Below are 1,794 nucleotides of genomic sequence, written 5' to 3' on the forward strand. Positions count from 1 at the left end.
CCTTTACTCACTCCAGAGAGGGGATTGATGACAGACCAAAATAAGGACACCACCAAAGTCCAATGTGGCAAAACAGCAAGTTATATTGGGGTTACTTACAAGAATATGGGTGAAAGGTTACTTACAGGAGCAGAAATTACTCAGAGACAGCTTTATCACAAAGAGCCCATCTCAGCATGGGTGACACCTTTTGAAAGCAGGAAACCTGGTTGGAATGCACTGTACAGCCTGCAGGCAGCTCAACAGGTTGGAGAGACTTCCAGGCAGCTTGGCTGATCTCTACCTCTTTAGACAGTGCAGCTGGTCTCTGCCTCTTACAGTGTCTTGTAACAGTCCTTAGGGCTTACATATGCTTGAGGAGAGAGGGTCCTAGAGAATCAAGTCAGTTTCACGGACTTCCCGAAGCTATTGAGTTTTTTACTTTCTGAGTTTAAGGAGTTTCCCTGAAGGATGGAATGTTTCATCTTCCCTCAGAGCATCCTGTGTCTTAACCTGCTTCCTTTCAATTGGTTGGTGTGATAGCAGAGAAAATTGCTAGGTAACCCTCCACCCAAGCCAGAGATTCTTTTCGTTGACCAGAATGAGTTTTTCCTTAATAGGCCTTTATTGCTATCCTAACAATTGTTCCCCAGTTCTGGAGAAGCAGGTTATTTGTCAATTTCCTCATGTGTGGACCAGTGACCAGTAGTTTTAGCATCACTTGGGAAGGTCTTAGACATCAACATCCTTGGATCCACCCTAGATGGACTGAGGCAGCATATGTGTTCTAACAAGATTTCCAGATGATGGGCATTCACTACAAATTGTGAGGGATGCTGTCAAAGTCTGGATGCAAAGAGAGAGCCCCTTCCCTCCAGCCCTGATGCTGATGTCCTTCACTCGAGAGTACCTTGATTTTTTTTTTTTTCCATAGGATTGTGAAAGAAGAGGAAGTTCAACAGAGGTAATGCCCCCATCCAGGACCAGAACCCACAGGCTCTTAGGGTAGCTAGCTGCTGTGTGTGATGCAGTGAAATGAAAACGACAGCCCAAAGGTCATCAAAATCCCCACCAGGCATCCTTAACCCAACAAGAAGTTCTTTCTGTTCCAGTTCTGTATGTCCTCCACCCCCACCCCAGCAGTCTTCGCCCACACTCGTTGCTTTGACAACTTCCCAAATGTCAACTAGTGCATGGAAGCCCTTTGCCCTGAACAGTCAGAGAGGAACAAAGAGATCCCAGGAGAGTTTGGTATCAGAAAAAACTCCTGATGTTCCTGGGGAGGTGGCTGTGCTGCTGCAACCCCAACGTTGTACCGGAAAAGGGGGGAGGGAGTATCCACAGACCTGAATTATATGGCTCTGCATGCAGAAAGATGCATTCTGTTAAGGGAAAAATATCAAACCGAATGTGTCTAGTTCTCAGCAGTGATAGCAGGAGAAAAACCTTGGGAAGGCACAAAAGGCTGTGGAAACGATTCAAAGAGAATAAAGAATCTTCGGGACAAATTGGCCCATTCTTTTTTGCCGCCAGACCCTGTATTCCCTGGAGAGTATTGAAACAATACCAGCGCCTGGCTCTCATGATGGAACTGGAAAACATCCTACCTTTTTTAATGACTTGGTGAAGTTGTTGTCTCAACAGGAAATTCTAGCCATTGTCACACATTCTTCTTGTTTATTAATAGTAATAATAGCTCTTTGCATCACCGTCGCCTGCAGACCTTTACAAAGCTTTTCCACACAAAGTGGGGTTTTCCTGACAACACTTCGAGTCAAGCAGGGTGAGCAATCATGGATGTGCCCATTTCATATG

General features: G+C 45.4%; 1 protein-coding gene across 1 annotated transcript in view; it reads left to right on the forward strand.

Moving 5' to 3' along the window:
* Positions 1–1,003, forward strand: part of LOC103745153 (polypeptide N-acetylgalactosaminyltransferase 12) — a 59,304-nt gene extending 58,301 nt beyond the window's left edge. Inside the window, exon 12 of the mRNA XM_017801581.2 lies at positions 914–1,003. Coding sequence (XP_017657070.2) covers positions 914–988 — 75 coding nt within the window. The 3' untranslated portion in view covers positions 989–1,003. The remainder of the gene's footprint in view (positions 1–913) is intronic.
* The last annotated feature ends 791 nt before the right edge of the window (positions 1,004–1,794 follow it).

This window comes from Nannospalax galili, unplaced genomic scaffold, assembly GCF_000622305.1.
Source record: "Nannospalax galili isolate Female #2095 unplaced genomic scaffold, S.galili_v1.0 scaffold1663, whole genome shotgun sequence".
Classification (NCBI taxonomy): Eukaryota; Metazoa; Chordata; class Mammalia; order Rodentia; family Spalacidae; genus Nannospalax; species Nannospalax galili.